We start from the raw sequence: 15,295 nt of genomic DNA, 5'->3' as shown, positions 1-15,295 counted from the left end.
CCATTGGAACCATAGCACAACACAGGTGCAGGGAAAGGCAGTCACCATCAACCGGCCTGGAGGAGAAACACCGCAGCCGTCTGTGGGACCCGTCCATCCAGCCGTTTGTTTTACCGGAGACTTTGCATTCGTCATTGGCTGAGTGAGTACCACCGTGCCGTGCGGCACAGCGCTGCCCCCGCGACCCTGCACCTCACCAGGCCCCGTAACCCGCCTGCCATCCCTAAACCCCTCACCGGGCCCCGGGACAACCAAACCCCCTACCCACGGAGGGGAGAACCAACATCCAAGCTGCTCCCTGTCATCGCTCCCGGGATTCCCGTCCAGAGCAGCGGTGGTGTCCCCAATCTCACCACAACCGTGGGTGGCGCCACGGACAACATCCCCAAACCCAAACCACCCCCTTTCACTCATGGGCGAGGAACGCCGCTCGAGTCCCCGGGATCCGGCCCACCGCTCGAGCCACCACCGAGCAGCAGCAGCAGCAGCTGGACCCGAGCAGTGGGTGAGCGCAGCGTCCCCTCCTCCGCCCGCGACACACCAACATTATGAAAATGGCTGACGTGACAAGGATCACCGATTTTTGACTGTTTCACGCTCGTTCATCTTCTCTCCTAGGCTTTACACGTTGCAACGTCGTTACCGGCGCCGGATGTACGTCACTTTTGAAATTGACCACGACGATATTGCAGTAGCGATGTCGCAACATGCAAAGTACCCCTTACACGCTTATAACTATTTGCCATGATCAGTAAATCCTGCGCTGTGCCCTGAAATGAGCCGCGCTTGTAATAGCAACTCTTATCTGGGCTTTCATGTTTCGGCGGCTGTTTGAAGCCGAATCCATTTAGGCATGGGTGCACGATTTTAATGGTAATCACTCTTTGCTCCTAGAATCATGCACCAATTAGCCAATACATAGCCATATGCAGGAGTAAACCCAACCATAAATGATCATCCTACCTGGACAACTGCTTTTCTGATTGCATCAATGGGATTCACCTGATGGGAAGAGGTCTATCCGCTGTGACCCCCACCTCCGCTCAATGTCTATGATATCACATCTCCTATACAGCACTAGCTGGTGGAAATACGTGGTACTACGTAGTGCCCATCCAAACAAATAGCCCACCATGAACCTCAGGGCTCTACTTTCTGGATGATAAAGGGTGTTCTGTGTGGAGCACTCCGCCTCTCTTTAGTAAGGAGCAAGGAATAAGTAAGTCATCTGAGGAGCAGACATACCCCGCAGACGTGTATGACGCTCGTCACTACCTGGGTCACTGACTTTACAATGCTTTTTCAGTGGTTCACTTTAATCAGCATCATAAAAAATTCCTTACCTTCAGCAAGAAACTCACAGCTACATGATGAGACGCGACTGGGCAGACATGCGGCCTGCTCACAAGAGGAGAGCTCGATGTCATCGCCACTATCTCTGCAGGGAAAGAGACTGCAGGTCACCTGTGTTCCTAATGTCATCGGTGATTATCGCATTTTCAGGATCAGAATTCACATTCACTAGATGCTGAGTGAGGGACGATCTACCATCTTTTCTATTAAAGTAATTCTAATGTGACCATCAACACGGCAACATCTTTTACAATTGCCAATCCGACAAATCACAAGAATGCCAAGATTTCTGTAAAATAAATCTAATTAAATAAATGTAAGTCTTCCTCTAACTTCTGCTTTATCAATATATGACCATTTTTAAGTTCAAGGGGTTTTCCACTTTCAAAAAGTGTTCCCCCAATGATTCATACATGTTAAATGGAATCTGTCAGCAGGTTTTTGCTATGTAAACTGAAGACAGCATGCTGCAAGGGTTAAAATATAGAATTCACTGATGCCTGTCTTGTCATGGTCCAATCTGTTGTTTATTTGCTATGTTTAAGTAGCAGGACCATTATCATTGTTTGGACTAGCAAGGCAGTCTGGCACGCCGCCATCCTCTGACACTTCACAGTCAATGTACAATCTCTATACAGAGCCTGGTCTCTCAGCTCTGCTACATGGCTAAATCCTAAATCTAAAATTTCTGATTGTGTCAGAACGACTGCAGCCAGTAATCTAAAGGCCCCGTCACACACAGAGATAAATCTTTGGCAGATCTGTGGTTGCAGTGAAATCATGGACATATTGTTCCATTTGTACACAGCCACAAACCTGGCACTGATTGTCCACAATTTCACTGCAACCACAGATCTGCCGCAGATTTATCTCTGTGTGTGACCGGGCCTTAAGTGATACATTGCTGGATTCAGGATCTCTTTGCCTACATCATGTTGCTCTCAGATGTGGTAGGAAAAACCTGCTGACAGATTCCCTTTAAAAAGATGAATACAAATAGCTGGGTCCAGCTCAATCTTTCTGACCCTTCTCTGGTCTCTGTGTTTTGTCACATCACCACTGCAGCCAATCAGTGATCTCATCAATTCTGCAGATGCTCACAGCATGAGGCACTGAGCTGGGTGATTGACTGCAACATAGTTGTGATATCAGCGCTGCAGCCAAAACACGAATACTGAAGAAGGGGAAATGAGATGGCTCTGGACCTGAGGAGGGTGAATACTATGTGTGTTTGTTCTTTTAAATGCCTGTAATAGTTTGGGGACCACATTTTTTTAAAGTGGAAAATCTTTTCAATCATTTTCACTGATTAAGCAGCACTTTTATAGAAGAAGCAATACATTGACATCTCTATAATTATATAATACAATCTATAGAACTTTATTAACACCTTTTATTACACATATATTGCACAGTAATATTCATAATCTATACAAAATACAGCAGAAAAAAAAACAAACAAACACCTAAAAACTACTAAGCTTGTACAGTAAGCAAAGCCCTAATGTGCCCGTACACATTATATACGTATTATGGGAGATAAGCTGCCCCCAGAGGCGTCTGCAGAGGCTTTTCTCCTCTTCCCATTGAGAACATATGCATGCTCTGAGAAACTGAATGTGCATGTGTATGAGGCGGAGGAAAGGCTATCTAAGGCTCTGTGCGCACTAGTGCGTTTTACCCGCGGATTTACCCACGGATTTGCCGCGGAAATTTCTTGAGAAATGTCTGCAATCTTTGTGCAGACATTTCCCAGCAAATTCTATGAGAAAAAAAAATAGCTGTGCGCACTGTGCGGATTTTTCTCAAGAAATTTCCTTAAGAAAATTTCTTGAGAAAATGAGCATGTCCATTATTTTCCGCAGGTACCTGCGGAATACCCCCGGAATTTCACTCCATTCACTGTAATGTAATCGCGAAATTCCGGGGGTATACCGCAGATAGCAAATGATGTGCGGTATACCCCCGGTATAGCCGCGATTTACCTGCGGTAATGTTCATCGCTACCTGCGGTAATGCTCATCGCTGCCTGCGGTTTTGCAGGAAGCGATGTCATTATGCCAGGAAGAGGAAGCGGAGCAGAGTAAACACAGACGTCACACTCCCTGGACGCCGCACAGAAGCGCTTCCGTGCGACCTCCAGGTGCCCGTGCAGTCTGTGTCCCGCTCCAGCCTCGCGGCTGCCTGCACTGCAGGGTGTCAGTGTCTGCCCGCAGTGTCAGCAGCTTGTCACCCTGCAGTGTCAGTGTGTGCCCGCAGTATCGGCAGCTTGTCACGCTGCAGCGCAGGCAGACACTGACACAGGCAGACACTGACACTGCACTGCAGGGTGTCAGTGTCTGCCCGCAGTGTCAGCAGCCTGTCACGGGGCAGCACAGGCAGACACCGACACCCTGCAATGCTGGCAGCCGCGGGGATGACGATCGCTGCTGTCAGGAGGTGAGATCATTACCTGCTGTGACGATCTCCTGCCTCTTGACGTCACCTCTGTCATTGCTGTCTATGGCCGTCTCGCGGGCGGCCCGAGACTGTCACTAGCGGTGACGTCATGGGCTCTCGCGATACTTCTGACAACGCGGCAGGCATAGAAGTCAGTGACAGCGCTGACGTCAGCAGTACAGGAGATCATCACAGCAGGTAATGATCTCATCTATGCTCCTGATGGCAGCGCTCGGCATCCCATGCAGTGACCTGGGCTATTAATGTTAGCTCAGGTCACTGCATTGCTCTCCCAGCCAATGGGGAACATTCTGTTCTTCATTGACTGGGACAGCGACTATGGTATGGATCGCCGTGCACCCCACCCCCTTATTGGATTACGCCGGACGTGGAATTGATTGTTCTTTTCAATAAATTGGTTAAAGAGGGAATGTATTGGGGAGTGTTTTTTCAAATAAAACTTTTTTTGTTGTCTATTTTTTATTTCTTACTGACTGGGTTGGTGATGTCGGGTATCTGATAGACGCCTGACCTCACCAACCCCAGGGCTTGATGCCAGGTGACATTACACATCTGGCATCAACCCCATATATTACCTCGTTTGCCAACGCACCAGGGCAACGGGATGAGTTGGGGCGAAGCGCCAGGATTGGCACGTCTAATGGATGCGCCAGTTCTGGAGCGGCTGCAGCCTGCTATTTTTAGGCTGGGGAGTGTCCAATAACAGTGGACCTCCCTAGTCTGAGAATACCAGACCACAGCTGTCCGCTTTACCTTGGCTGGTGATCCAATTTGGGGGGGACCCCACGTTTTTTGTTTTAAATTATTTATTTAATGTAAAATAACAGTGTGGGGTGCCCTCTATTTTGGATTACCAGCCAAGGTGAAGCTGCCAGCTGTGGTCTGCAGGCTGCAGCCGTCTGCTTTACCCTAGCTGGCTATAAAAGATGGGGGGACCTCACGTCAGTTTTTTTTTAATTATTTATTTGTTTTATGGCTAAATAATAATAATAATAATAATTATAATAATTTTATTCATTTATATAGCGCTATTAATTCCACAGCGCTTTACATACATTGGCAACACTGTCCCCATTGGGGCTCACAATCTCGAGTCCCTATCAGTATGTCTTTGGAGTGTGGGAGGAAACCGGAGTACCCGGAGGAAACCCACGCAAACACAGGGAGAACATACAAACTCCTTGCAGATAGTGTCCTTGGTGGGATTTGAACCCAGGACCCCAGCGCTGCAAGACTGCAGTGCTAACCACTGAGCCACCGTGCTGCCACATGAAAGTCACTAAAGGGTGCCAGCTTAGAAAATGCAGGGAGGTGGGACATTATATAGGTCTTTCTCATCTATCTATCTATCTATCTATTCATCTATCCATCTTTCACTCTATCCATTATCTGTCTATCGATTATCTATATTATTTATTGCAAAACCGCATGCGTTTTTCCCGTGGATTTTTCCGCAGGTGCGGAAATCTTCCACTCCCAGAAGTTTCTCAAGAAATTTTCTTGAGAAAATTCACATTTCTAGTGCGCACAGAGCCTAAGGCCTCTTTCACATGTCCGTGCCTCCGGTACCTGTATGGTCAGTTTTCTCACGTACCGGAGACAAGGGCACTCCTAAACCCATTAAAATGAATGGGTCTGCGTTCACGCGCGTATTCTGCAATGGACCGTGTGTACGTGTAGAGCATACGTGTGCCCGTGTACTCCACACATAGACATGTCCACGTTTTCTCCGGCATCACGGGTGTCACACGTAACGCAGACGGGTCACACGTAACACAAACGGACCACACAGATGTGTTCTGTGTGATAGGCTCCGGAGAAAACACATGTATCTGCGAGAGAAAAAAAAATCTTTACTCACCTTCTCCAGCCCTGCAGTCTCTGCCGCTGCTGTCACTTGCTTCCGACCGCCGCTCATTATGCTAATTGAATATTCACTTCACTGCGGCCGGAAGCAGCAGCAGCGGGGAATCGGCAGGACCGGAGACCGAAGATCAGCACCACGGACAGCGACGCCAGGGACAGGTGAGTAGAAAGTTCCCGTTCTCCGTGTGTTATCACGGAGAACACACGCGTGCCATACAAACGGCACACCGAGGGCAATACGCACCTTTGACACGTCCGTGAAAAATGTGTGTGATTTTCACGGACGTGTAAAAGAGGCCTAAGGCATCACTCATATATCCGTGTTTAAACAAGTATGTAAAAAATGGTTCTGGTGTCTATCTGTGTTTTGCCTCAGTGTACGGTCCGTGCATCTGTTTTTACTATCAGTCATCAATGTTTTTCACGGATTGATCAATAAATAAATTACAGATCTTCTCCTATACTTTGCAATGTTAAAATGCGGACAGCACACAGATGGTACAGGAAGCCCTCCGTGTGCTGTACGTGTTTTTCACGGACTCATAGACTTGTATTGACACTCCATTCGTGCTGCCGGAAAAAAACGGACATATGAATAGTACCATAGATAATCATGGATACATGCTGTATCTGTGAAAAAAAACGGATATTTGTATGTGCCTCAAGGATGTCTGAATAAGGCCTAAGGTCTATCGCCACCTATACTGTAAACTAATTGGGGTGACTACAAGCGCCATATACAGAACTCTGACCTAATTTGCCCCAAAAACCTTTCTTACATGCCCTGGACTATATTTATTATGTGCTTAAAAACATTCTTCTGCACGCCTGAAATAGGGCATCATTTGGTGGGAAAAAGCACTGCTGGAGTTGTGCTTTAAATGTAAAACCCCTGTCCTCTGTATTATATTCATTATCTGGCGGCTTCATCTTTTATTGCTGCCGCTCCTGTCAATCTCCACCAATTTATGACCTTTCCGGCAGCTCCAATGTTTCATGGAGCGTGCTGGAGATCACAACTGAATACAAGTCTATGAGGGCATCATTCTGGCTCTCATAGACTTTATTGGGAGATTGTGATGTAACTTCTGACTTCTGGCCAGTCAGAAGTAGCAGTCAAAAGATGGTGCTGTAGGACAGAAGCAATGCCGAAACAGCATGAAAGCGCTTGATGATGAGTATAAGATAGGGTGCAGGGTACTTAAATTTAAAGCGTCACTCCGGAGTTGGGAGTGGTGCTTCAAACTGTGACATAAAATATTGCCCACATAAAGCCAACTAATAAATGGTGCAAGCTTAGAATTGAGCTTTCATGTGTTCTCTAAGAGAAAGCCACCGGCTAACATGTTGATCGGCACAGGGGCAGACATATCATTGATGTACCTATGTAACCAGATAGGGGCCGAAGAGGTAAGTGGTCCCACTTCTACCCCCAAAGCAGATGGAATTGGGCATTTTGATGACTTTTTGGGCTGCAAAGGTCCCATATATTGTTCTTGCACAGGGGCCCTTTTCTGTCTGCGTCCGCCAGTGGATCATCGGCTTATCGAAGGAGAACAATGAGATCGGCTGTCCAAAATCAGACATCTCCCCCAACGATAAGGCTGCTTTCACACTACGTTTTTTTAACATGCGTCATGACGTTTTTTTGCTGTAAAAGCGGATCCTGCTTTTACAGCAAAAAAGCGCATGCATGCAAAAATGTGTTATTTTGCTGGATCCTGTCACTTTAAGTTTATGGGCGGGCATTGGAGTCATGTGATCGGGAGTCAGTGGAACTGAACGTGATAGAGTGGGTGCCGGCGTCTGACTTACTTGGATACCCGATATTTACCTTTGTTACGAGCGTCTGCAGCTGCTAGGAGCCGGGCTCCCTGCACACGTAACCAACGTAAACATCGGGTAACTAAAAGAAGCGCTTTCCTTGGTTACCCGATATTTACCTTGGTTACGAGTGTCCGCAGCTCTCAGGTGGGGGAGAGAGAGAGGAGAGGGAGGGGGAGAGAGGAAGGGGGAGGGGGAGAGAGACAAAGAGGGAGGGGGAGAGAGACAGGGAGGGGGGGGAGGGGGGGGGGAGGGAGGGAGAGAGACGGAGAGGGAGGGAGGGAGAGAGACAGAGAGGGAGGGGGAGAGAGGGACTGATCACCCGAGGCTGGTTTCTGGGCATGCTCAGTAGAGCAAGCAGGATCCTGTCTATCAGCATACCAGCGTTCACATGCGTTTGCATGCAGTTTAGTCAGGATCCAGCAATTTGCAGTATTTGGACGCAGCTCAAAAACGCTACAAGTAGCGTTTTTGAAAAATGTTAAAAAACTGCAAGTCGCTGGATCCTCACTATAACGCACGCAACGCAGGTGAATGCATGTTGACGCGAGTCCATTTCAAATGCATTGAAATGAAAACGCATTTGCACTAGATCCGTTTTTGCGTTAAAAAATGTTCAGACCGCATGTTAAAAAAACGTAGTGTGAAAGCAGCCTAAGTTGTCCGGCCAAACCCGTCGATATCGATCTAATGTGTAGGGGGGGGGGGCTTTAGTTTCCACCATGTAACAGGTAGACCATGCTGTTCATGGAGTGTCTGCTCCCAGGAGTAAAGGACATTTACCTTTATTTCATGTGTCATTGGCCTCCACGGGTTATATCATGAAATGATTTGGCTTTGCTCTAATAATATGACTTTCAGGTCACTCAGCCCTGCACCTACCTGACATTGAGGACACATCCTGCGGATACATACGTGCTGAAGATTAAGGAAGCTGGGGCACAACTGTAATCCAGAGCCCAACTGCATCAACAATGAATTTACCTCACGCATCACTCACCCCGGGTCTATGCAGTCCTGTATATCCGCCACCCAAGAATGTTTCTGAAGAGAATCAATGGTTTCTAAAATATACTCTGCGCTGTTTTCTACCTGAGGAGCAAAAAGGCAGAAATTGTGTTATCCGATACTGATTCCTACTTTTATCGATTAAACAATAGCATTTGATATTCAGTACAATTCTTCATAAACCCATATAATATCCAAGGACGGTGATCCTTCTATACACGTGTATATACAGCTTTGTGTTCAATCTCCATAACTTTATCAACCTGCTTAAAAAGAGGTTGTCACAAATCCAAATCTGGTCACACTTATGATTACTCCTCTGTCCCCCATGCTTTACACTGCAATTATTTTTAAGATTTCAACTATAGAAGCTAAAGGCCACTTTCCTATTAGTTCTGTTATAGAATGATTATAGTTTATAAGCAGATAAAAAGTGTGGGAACTGATCCCCAGTATAGGGAGGAGGAGTACCTGTTTCCAGATTTACTTGAAAAGACTTAATTCTATTGGAACATATAATATATGAGTACATAGATATATAATGATGTATGATGTCAGTGTAAGGTGACTGATCCATCAGAGGATTGCCCTACACACTGAATGTAGTGATTTAAGCTGGATCTATAGTTACCAATTCCACTTGTTTTTGAGTTTCCATTGATTTAAAGGGTTATTCCCCAAAAAGCAAATTATGATAACTAGCTGATCGCTGTATATCTGACCCGGGGAGCCTGAGATCATGGGCGCTAGACCTTTTTCTTTAATAGAGCAGAGATTCACATGCTCTTCTTCATTCTCTATGGGACTACCGGATATAGTCAAGTTCTGTACTTGGCAGCACCATAGACAATAAAATGCGCACAACCGCTCCATTCACAACGAGATTCTCCAGAGCCTTGATCATGTAGTTGTTGGGGATCTTAACGATTGGACCCCTATTGATTACCAAGTTATCCCCTATCCCATATATATTTTTTGGTAAATAGCCCTTAAATGGAACCTGTCATATGGGAAAATGCTATTGACCTGCAGATATAGAGATAATCTGCATGTTAACAGCATCTTCAACCTGTCCGGCACCTGCATATTAAACTCTGCTGCCGGGAGGAAAAGAACTTTAATCCTCCTGTCAACATTCTAGTTTCCAGTTTCAGTCATGGAGGCAGCACCAGTGTGGTTTCAGTCACGACAGCCGCTCATCATTAGAACCAGCTGTCAGTCAGTGCGGGGGGCGTAGTTACAGCTGCCGCTCTCCATACACATAGAGAAGTGATTGAACTTGTGCCGCCGCCGCCTCTGTGACTGAAACCCGAATACTGCTGAGGATTAAAGTGCTTTTCCTCCCGGCAGAGTTTAATGCACAGGTGCTGGGCAGGGGACAAACACTATTAATCTGCAGATTAACCCCATATCTGCAAGTTAATCACATTTTTCCACGTGACAGATTCCCTTTAAACATCCAGGTGCCTTCTGTCTTTTTTGCCATTATTAATAATTTGTTTAATTATTTTATTACTTTTGACTTAGCTTTTTAGCCACCCTAGGGGACTTGATTATTTTATTGCTTGTATTTAAAGGGAACCTATCACCAGATTTTTACCTATTAAACTTAAAGAATCACCTTCTGCAGCTCCTGGGCTGCATTCTAGGAAGGTGCACCTAGGGCCCTTAGTCACCCTCCAAACCCCAAAAATAACTTCATAAAACTTGGCCGTTAGGTATGCTAATTACCTTGGTTGGCCATAGAGGTGGGCTCATTTTCAGCTCCTTTATCCCCCCTCCTGCCAATGATCGCCATCCTCCTTCCTTAATTGACGGGATGACGCCCTCCATCATCCACCTCATCGCATGACCTCACCAGCGCCATGCTCATACCAGCCCATAATCTCGCGTCTGCGCATTTAGCTCACCGGCGCGAGCTAGGGCAGCTATGTTTTCTGGTCTGCCCGCGATATGGCAGAGCGAACTGCGCCTGTACGAGAAGACCTAACTGCACAGGCGCGAGATTTGAAAATGCGACTAGGAGGATGACGGAAGGCATCATCCCGTCAATCAAGGAAGGAGGACGGCAATCAGCGTCCGGAGGGGGATAAAGGAGCAGAAAATGAGCCCGTCCATCTGGCCAACACAGGTAATTAGCATACCTAACAGCCAAGTTTTATAAAGTTATTTTTGGGGTTTGGAGGGTGACTAAGGGCCCAAGGTGCACCTTCCTAGAATGCAGCCTAGGAGCTGCAGAAGGTGATTCTTTTAGTTTAATAGGTAAAATTCTGGTGACAGGTTCCCTTTAAAGATCTGTGGCGGGAGCTATGAGCTCGCAGATGGCAGCAATGGAGCTTTCAAAAGGCCACAGGTAGCCATGAAAACACATCAGCACCCTGTATCACAGGAGGAGGGATAGGACTGCCCATAAAACCACTGACATGCTGCTCTCAGAGACAAACAGCATCTAAATAGTTAAACAGCAGCGACTGGAGCACGATATACGTCAGTAATTTCATACATCTTTTAAAGACTATTTTTGGAGGTGTTTTTTATTAATCCATTCAGTATATTATAAACAATGTTTTGTTATGTTTTTCTTTCCTACAGTATATAGAAACCTATGCCACACGCTGTGTTAAAAAAAAAAAGCAATTGACCCCAAAAATGCAGCAAAAGTGAGGAAAAGTACAAAAAACCCTCCACAAAGTTTGTGGTGCAATACAGAATAATAATAATAATAATAATAATAATTGATATATTTTTCTATTGACTTTATGCTACCATTTGGCAGTAATATTTTATTTTCAGGGGAAAAAAATGTGAAAAACTGCAGTAAAAATACAGCAACTTTAAAAAAAATGCTGAGTGTGAAACTTACGGGTGTCAATGCAGATCCCCAAATGTGCTTCCTACAGGACTTCCTATATTGACATTTAGTGTCTCTTCTGTGTGCCCATGTGAGGATCTATTAACCCTGTCTTCATAAAACATCTGCCCATTATACTCATCTAAACCGTGTAATTACATAACAAAGGATACAGACACTAATTCAGATACTACTGTAGCAATAATACATACTACATGACATAGTTATGAGCTGAACTCATTATGGACGTCAATCTTCTCATGGTTTTTGTGGCTGAGCATAGCCTTAGTTCACCTTACGAGATCTGTTTAGTCCCATTCATACATCAGGAAATACCAGTATACCCATAGACGAGCTCACCAAAGAATTACTAACATGACACGGGAGGGGTAACAGGTCTTTTCCTTGTCCCCCAAGTTCAAGGTATGTGCACACGATGTCTTGAAGAGTCTTCAAAACAATGTCGTTTTGCGGGTGTCTATAAGTAGACTGCCGGTATGCGACTTTATATAGGTAGACTGCCGGTATGCGCGTTTCATTACATAGACTGACGGTATTTGGGTGCCTATACATAGACTGCTGGAATGCGGGTGTCGATAAGCAGACTGCTGGAATGCGGGTGTCTATAAGTAGACTATCGGAATGCGGGTGTCTATAAGTAGACTGTCAGTATGTGGGTGTCTATAAGTAGGCTGCTAATATGAGGGTGTTCATAAGTAGACTGCCGATATGAAGGTGTCTAAAGGTAGACTGCTGATATGTGGGTGTCTATAAGTAGAATGCTGGTATACGAGTGTCTATAAGTAGACTGTTGGTATACGGGTATCTTTAAGTAGACTGCCGGTATGCGGGTGTCTATATGTAGACTGCTGGTATGTGGGTGTCTATAAGTAGGCTGCCAGTATGCGGGTGTCTATATGTAGACTGCCAGTATGCGGTATGTCTCTATAAGTAGACACCTGCATTGTTTTGGAAGACGCTTCAGGAAAATACCCACAGAGTTTTCCCAGAAGTGTCTTTTCTCCTGGTGAGTGTCTCCCTTGCTTTTGCTACTCTTATAGAAATGACTATTGTGTTTTTTTTTTCCTGTATATATATATATATACAGTTAGGTCCAGAAATATTTGGACAGTGACACAAGTTTTGTTATTTTAGCTGTTTACAAAAACATGTTCAGAAATACAATTATATATATAATATGGGCTGAAAGTGCACACTCCCAGCTGCAATATGAGAGTTTTCACATCCAAATCGGAGAAAGGGTTTAGGAATCATAGTTCTGTAATGCATAGCCTCCTCTTTTTCAAGGGACCAAAAGTAATTGGACAAGGGACTCTAAGGGCTGCAATTAACTCTGAAGGCGTCTCCCTCGTTAACCTGTAATCAATGAAGTAGGTAAAAGGTCTGGGGTTGATTACAGGTGTGTGGTTTTGCATTTGGAAGCTGTTGCTGTGACCAGACAACATGCGGTCTAAGGAACTCTCAATTGAGGTGAAGCAGAACATCCATCAGAGAGATAGCAGACATACTTGGAGTAGCAAAATCAACAGTCGGGTACATTCTGAGAAAAAAGGAATTGACTGGTGAGCTTGGGAACTCAAAAAGGCCTGGGCGTCCACGGATGACAACAGTGGTGGATGATCGCCGCATACTTTCTTTGGTGAAGAAGAACCCGTTCACAACATCAACTGAAGTCCAGAACACTCTCAGTGAAGTAGGTGTATCTGTCTCTAAGTCAACAGTAAAGAGAAGACTCCATGAAAGTAAATACAAAGGGTTCACATCTAGATGCAAACCATTCATCAATTCCAAAAATAGACAGGCCAGAGTTAAATTTGCTGAAAAACACCTCATGAAGCCAGCTCAGTTCTGGAAAAGTATTCTATGGACAGATGAGACCAAGATCAACCTGTACCAGAATGATGGGAAGAAAAAAGTTTGGAGAAGAAAGGGAACGGCACATGATCCAAGGCACACCACATCCTCTGTAAAACATGGTGGAGGCAACGTGATGGCATGGGCATGCATGGCTTTCAATGGCACTGGGTCACTTGTGTTTATTGATGACATAACAGCAGACAAGAGTAGCCGGATGAATTCTGAAGTGTACCGGGATATACTTTCAGCCCAGATTCAGCCAAATGCCGCAAAGTTGATCGGACAGCGCTTCATAGTACAGATGGACAATGACCCCAAGCATACAGCCAAAGCTACCCAGGAGTTCATGAGTGCAAAAAAGTGGAACATTCTGCAATGGCCAAGTCAATCACCAGATCTTAACCCAATTGAGCATGCATTTCACTTGCTCAAATCCAGACTTAACAAGGAAAGACCCACAAACAAGCAAGACCTGAAGGCTGCGGCTGTAAAGGCCTGGCAAAGCATTAAGAAGGAGGAAACCCAGCGTTTGGTGATGTCCATGGGTTCCAGACTTAAGGCAGTGATTGCCTCCAAAGGATTCGCAACAAAATATTGAAAATAAAAATATTTTGTTTGGGTTTGGTTTATTTGTCCAATTACTTTTGACCTCCTAAAATGTGGAGTGTTTGTAAAGAAATGTGTACAATTCCTACAATTTCTATCAGATATTTTTGTTCAAACCTTCAAATTAAACGTTACAATCTGCACTTGAATTCTGTTGTAGAGGTTTCATCTCAAATCCAATGTGGTGGCATGCAGAGCCCAACTCGCGAAAATTGTGTCACTGTCCAAATATTTCTGGACCTAACTGTATATATATATATATATATATATATTTATTTATTTATTTGTGCAGGGGACCTCGTTAGTGTAAGTGTTGGCTGTATCTAAATAATCATGTACTATAACAATATGGGGCTACTGGATATTTCTGGTCACTGGTTGTGCAGCCTTGTTTTTTAATTGTTTTTAATTTTTGTTCAATAAAGGTTTTGCTATTTTCTCATATTGGGTTGTGCTCAATTATGTGCAACGTCTTTCTCTCTGTTCTACAGAAGTGTCTTTTCTGACGTCTTTTGCGGCAACTTTGCTACTGGCGCTTTTTTCTTTAATTCCACTTATAACATAGTGAAGAATGGATGGGTCTCTTCTTTTAACCATTTCACAGCTTTCGAAGCCTGAAGCTGTTAAAAGAAGTAACAAAAGATTGAACATATGGACAGCGAGGTTTCTTGACATTGCTGTGCATACATTCATTCTTTTTGGCATTATATTTGTGCTTTTTCAGGGGGGCTCCACCTGAAAAAGCTGTTGTTTACAGTGCACAAACCTTTAGGGTTCACATATTATGAAGATGCTGCAGATTTCCAACCAGATTTGGGAAAGGAAAATCCACACATTATTACAGTACGAAATACGATTTTAAGAAATCTCATCCAAATGATGAGAAAACAAATATGCACTTTATATATTTCGCAGTTTTAACTTTAATATGAGACAGAACATATCAAATAGAAAGCGTTGGGTAGCTTTTTTTTACTTTTTGTGTATTTTCTATTTTTAGCTAAAACTTTTATTTTTTCCACCAGAAACAGTGCCACTCTTCTTAATTGGCCATGTCTGGTATTGCACAGACTAAAATGAAAATGATCAGCAATATATCAGACAGAGGCCATGGACAGGGGTGGTGGAATCATTATATACATGTTGTAAGCTAACTTTGGACACAGTGGTTTATAGTACAGTATTATTTATGACTTGATCTAAGTTTGTTAAGAGGCTGGGGCTTGATCTGTAAGGCAGAGATACTTTCTATTCTCTTACACATATCTGGGAGCTCAAAGTAGAAGCCCTAATCCTCCTCACCCTCTCCCCCCCACAAAAGAAAATCTGCGGGGTCACACCAGAGCATATCTCACAAATTACAGCCCTTACAAGGTAATTTGGTTTTGAATGAAGCCCCAAAGTGCCCATCAAACACAGTATGATACCCCCAAAATTAATTCCTCTACA

At 44.5% G+C, this 15,295-nt stretch overlaps 1 protein-coding gene across 1 annotated transcript in view; it reads right to left on the bottom strand.

Moving 5' to 3' along the window:
* Positions 1-15,295, bottom strand: part of SH2B2 (SH2B adaptor protein 2) — a 172,977-nt gene that overhangs the window by 31,005 nt on the left and 126,677 nt on the right. Inside the window, exons 4-5 of the mRNA XM_075335309.1 lie at positions 8,504-8,595; positions 1,344-1,438 (exon numbers count right to left, since the gene is read on the bottom strand). Coding sequence (XP_075191424.1) covers positions 1,344-1,438; positions 8,504-8,595 — 187 coding nt within the window. The remainder of the gene's footprint in view (positions 1-1,343; positions 1,439-8,503; positions 8,596-15,295) is intronic.

This window comes from Anomaloglossus baeobatrachus, chromosome 2 (genome assembly GCF_048569485.1).
Source record: "Anomaloglossus baeobatrachus isolate aAnoBae1 chromosome 2, aAnoBae1.hap1, whole genome shotgun sequence".
NCBI classification, from domain to species: domain Eukaryota; kingdom Metazoa; phylum Chordata; class Amphibia; order Anura; family Aromobatidae; genus Anomaloglossus; species Anomaloglossus baeobatrachus.
Note: the sequence above shows the minus strand (reverse complement) of the source record. Positions and strands in the feature narration are given on the sequence as shown.